The following is a 3308-nucleotide window of genomic DNA, read 5'->3' on the forward strand; positions in this document are numbered from 1 at the left end:
ATGTCAGCTGCTTAAGTGTATAAGAAGAAGTGACAGGGCCACAAAGCTAAATTAGAATCAAACATTACAGCTTTCTTTTTTTTTACAATACTAAGGGACTCCTCAATGCACAGCAAAATGCTATAGCTTTACATACACTTACAGTTTTCCAAAATGTTTGTACTGCTTATGCGGAGGATTTTATCCCATTCATGTGTGTAAATATGAAAAGAAAATAGAAACAAAACATATTCCAATGGCAAATAAACCCACTTGAGACCAGTACTCATTTAATAATGTAAGTTAAAATATTAAAGTTAAAATGTTTCTCCTGACATTACAAGTAGATAATAATAATAAACTAATACTGAACATCCATGTAGTTGAGTTTAGAGCAGTCGATTTTTCCAAGTTGATTGATCAGACTGAAATCTCCAATCCTGCTGCGCAACTTCTCACGTCTGTTTGTTTACATTTTTTGGGCCAAATATGGCCGCTAACAAAGTCTCTTATGGCGGTTAGAGCTCAATAAGTATTGACACTTTTAAATTCTCAGGTCTTAATTTGCACCTACTGTGCAGGTTCCGATTTAATTGTCTTGTTTTTCGTGTCGCTGGACTAGTCTTTACCTAATCTTTGTGTGTGTCGTTAGCCGCTGAAGCTAGGTAGCAAGCTAATTTCTCCATAAGGAACAATGACGGCGAGTTCTGCGGGTAGCAGTAGCTGTCTTGCCGCTAAAGGACTGGACATAAGTCTGGCAGCTCTACAGCGACAAGACCCATATATCAATAACATTGTGGACGTTGCCAGCCAAGTGGCTCTGTATACTTATAACAACAGGGCAAATGAGTGGGTAAGTCTGAACTTTGTTTAAGGATAGTGTGTGCTAACTAACTTAGCTTAGCGATGTCTTGGTAGACGCGTTTTGTCAAGGACAGATGTACTCTGTCTAAAGTCAGCGTTATAGCAGTAACTTAGTCCTTTATAGCTGTCATTGTATAGAGTCTAACGTTAAACGAATTATTTTATAAAATGGTCATTCTTATTTATTCCGTGTCATGTAATATAACACCACTAGACAGCAACGTATACAGTATATGAGTGCAAACCCCTTAGCAGAAATCACAAGTCATACTAAAACTTCTTCCTGAGTCAGATGTGCTATACTTACGGCCTTTTTGGAGAGTTTGACTAGTGGGACCTGTCCAACATGTAGGCAGCCTGGCAGGTTTTCAGGTAATAGTGAAGTGACATATTAGTTCCAATAGAGATAAGGTTGCCCAATAAAGACATGCTGGCGTGCCCTCTTACTTTGGCGTTAATTTTTTTTTTTCCCAGGAGAAGACAGAAGTAGAAGGCACTCTTTTCATCTACACAAGGTAACGACGTTATTGCAAAAGTTTGATATAAATTGTGACATCCTTTGTGAATAAGTTTGATTTTGGCAAATACAAGAAATTACTTGAAATTCAGAATGGGTTTTGTCTTCTTAAGCATAATCAGTATCTCGCTTTTAGGCTAACCTGATAATGGTCATTGTGATAGGGCAGTTCATAGCTGATTTAATTTTTTTTTCCTTTTTCCATTGCAAGAATTATATTCACATCCTCTGTGTATTTCAGGCTGGCATCTCCCAGGCATGGCTTCACCATCATGAACAGACTCAGCATGGAGAATCTGACAGAGCCTATCACTAAAGACCTGGACTTCCAGCTCCAGGACCCCTTCCTGCTGTACCGCAATGCACGTTGTAAGGAGAAAGAAACACAAATACACACTGATGTACCTGTTAATTGCAGAAACCTGGTTGTGAAGTTTAGTTTTATACCCACTGTCATTCCATGTAGTGTGATATTCACTGCACTGAATGTATAATAATCAGTGCCAGTGTGCTACTGTATTTCTTAGTTGACAGTTTTATTGCTCAGCTACTTTCAGTGTATTCTGAACATAAAATGATTTATGTTGAATACATTTCTGACAAAATGTTCCTTAAAAATGTGAAAAATCAGTAGCAACAAGATTAAGAGACAGACACTATACAGATAGATTGCTGAATACCAGGACTCACTTCACAAACCAAATAATTATACAAGAGGTTACAGTCTTTTACGAGCAGTTAGTCAATGAGACAGACTTACTGGAAGATGATGACTAATGAATAAAAACCAGAAAAGAGAGAAAACAAAAGTTAGACTGGAAGATATAGAGGGTAACCAGAAAACCCATGGATAAAAAGACAGAGAGGGAACATGGTATATGAGACCATATGCATTTTTAGATCCAATAGCAGTGGGATCATATCACACTTTAAAAAGTCAGGTCTAGCTGTAGCCACATGAAAGAAGTTAAATAAAAAACTGACAGTTGGATGGAGCAACCAAAGTGTGCAGCATTTAAGTGGGAAACAGTAGTTCCATTTAAGGACTACAGGTATTCTCATGAATTCTATTAGCCTGACTCCCTCTGAGCCCTACATCTGGCTTATACACACACACACACACACACACACACCCACACACCAACATGTCACAAAGTGTGCCTGTTGGACAAGAGTCTGACAGCACTACAAAACCAGCCAACAGAGATTAGATAAGCCACCACAGTCACTGATAATATAAACACACATAAATGCAATTGGAATTGCTGACACATGCAGACCTCCCTCCCATCTCGTGGTCTCATTCTTCATCAGGCTCAGTGAGAGGTAGGTGTTTAGATAGCAGTGGATTTCTTACACCTGCTTTGATCCTCTTAGTGTAGTACTCCATCAGTCTAAATGACGCTCATACAGCATAGTTTATTATTAAACACCCTGAAGGCTCAGTGGAACAATGTGACATATACAGTGGGTACGGAAAGTATTCAGACCCCCTTAAATTTTTCACTCTTTCTTATGTTATATTGCAGCCATATGCTAAAATCATTTAAGTTCATTTTTTTTCCTCATTAATGTACACACAGCACCCCATATTGACAGAAAAACACAGAATTTTTGACATTTTTGCAGATTTATTAAAAAAGAAAAACTGAAATATCACATGGTCATAAGTATTCAGACCCTTTGCTCAGTATTTAGTAGAAGCACCCTTTTGAGCTAATACAGCCATGAGTCTTTTTGGGAATGATGCAACAAGTTTTCACACCTGCATTTGGGGATCCTCTGCCATTCCTCCTTGCAGATCCTCTCCAGTGCTGTCAGGTTGGATGGTAAACGTTGGTGGACAGCCATTTTCAGGTCTCTCCAGAGATGCTCAATGGGGTTTAAGTCAGGGCTCTGGCTGGGCCATTCAAGAACAGTCACAGAGTTGTTGTAAAGCCACTCCTTC

At 38.8% G+C, this 3308-nt stretch overlaps 1 protein-coding gene across 1 annotated transcript in view; it reads left to right on the forward strand.

Moving 5' to 3' along the window:
* Positions 1-439: 439 nt before the first annotated feature.
* dcp1b (decapping mRNA 1B) overlaps positions 440-3308 on the forward strand; it is a 15459-nt gene continuing 12590 nt past the window's right edge. The window contains exons 1-3 of the mRNA XM_020599439.1: positions 440-832; positions 1318-1358; positions 1602-1729. Coding sequence (XP_020455095.1) covers positions 674-832; positions 1318-1358; positions 1602-1729 — 328 coding nt within the window. The 5' untranslated portion in view covers positions 440-673. The remainder of the gene's footprint in view (positions 833-1317; positions 1359-1601; positions 1730-3308) is intronic.

The sequence above is a fragment of the Monopterus albus genome, unplaced genomic scaffold, assembly GCF_001952655.1.
Source record: "Monopterus albus unplaced genomic scaffold, M_albus_1.0 scaffold41.1, whole genome shotgun sequence".
Classification (NCBI taxonomy): domain Eukaryota; kingdom Metazoa; phylum Chordata; class Actinopteri; order Synbranchiformes; family Synbranchidae; genus Monopterus; species Monopterus albus.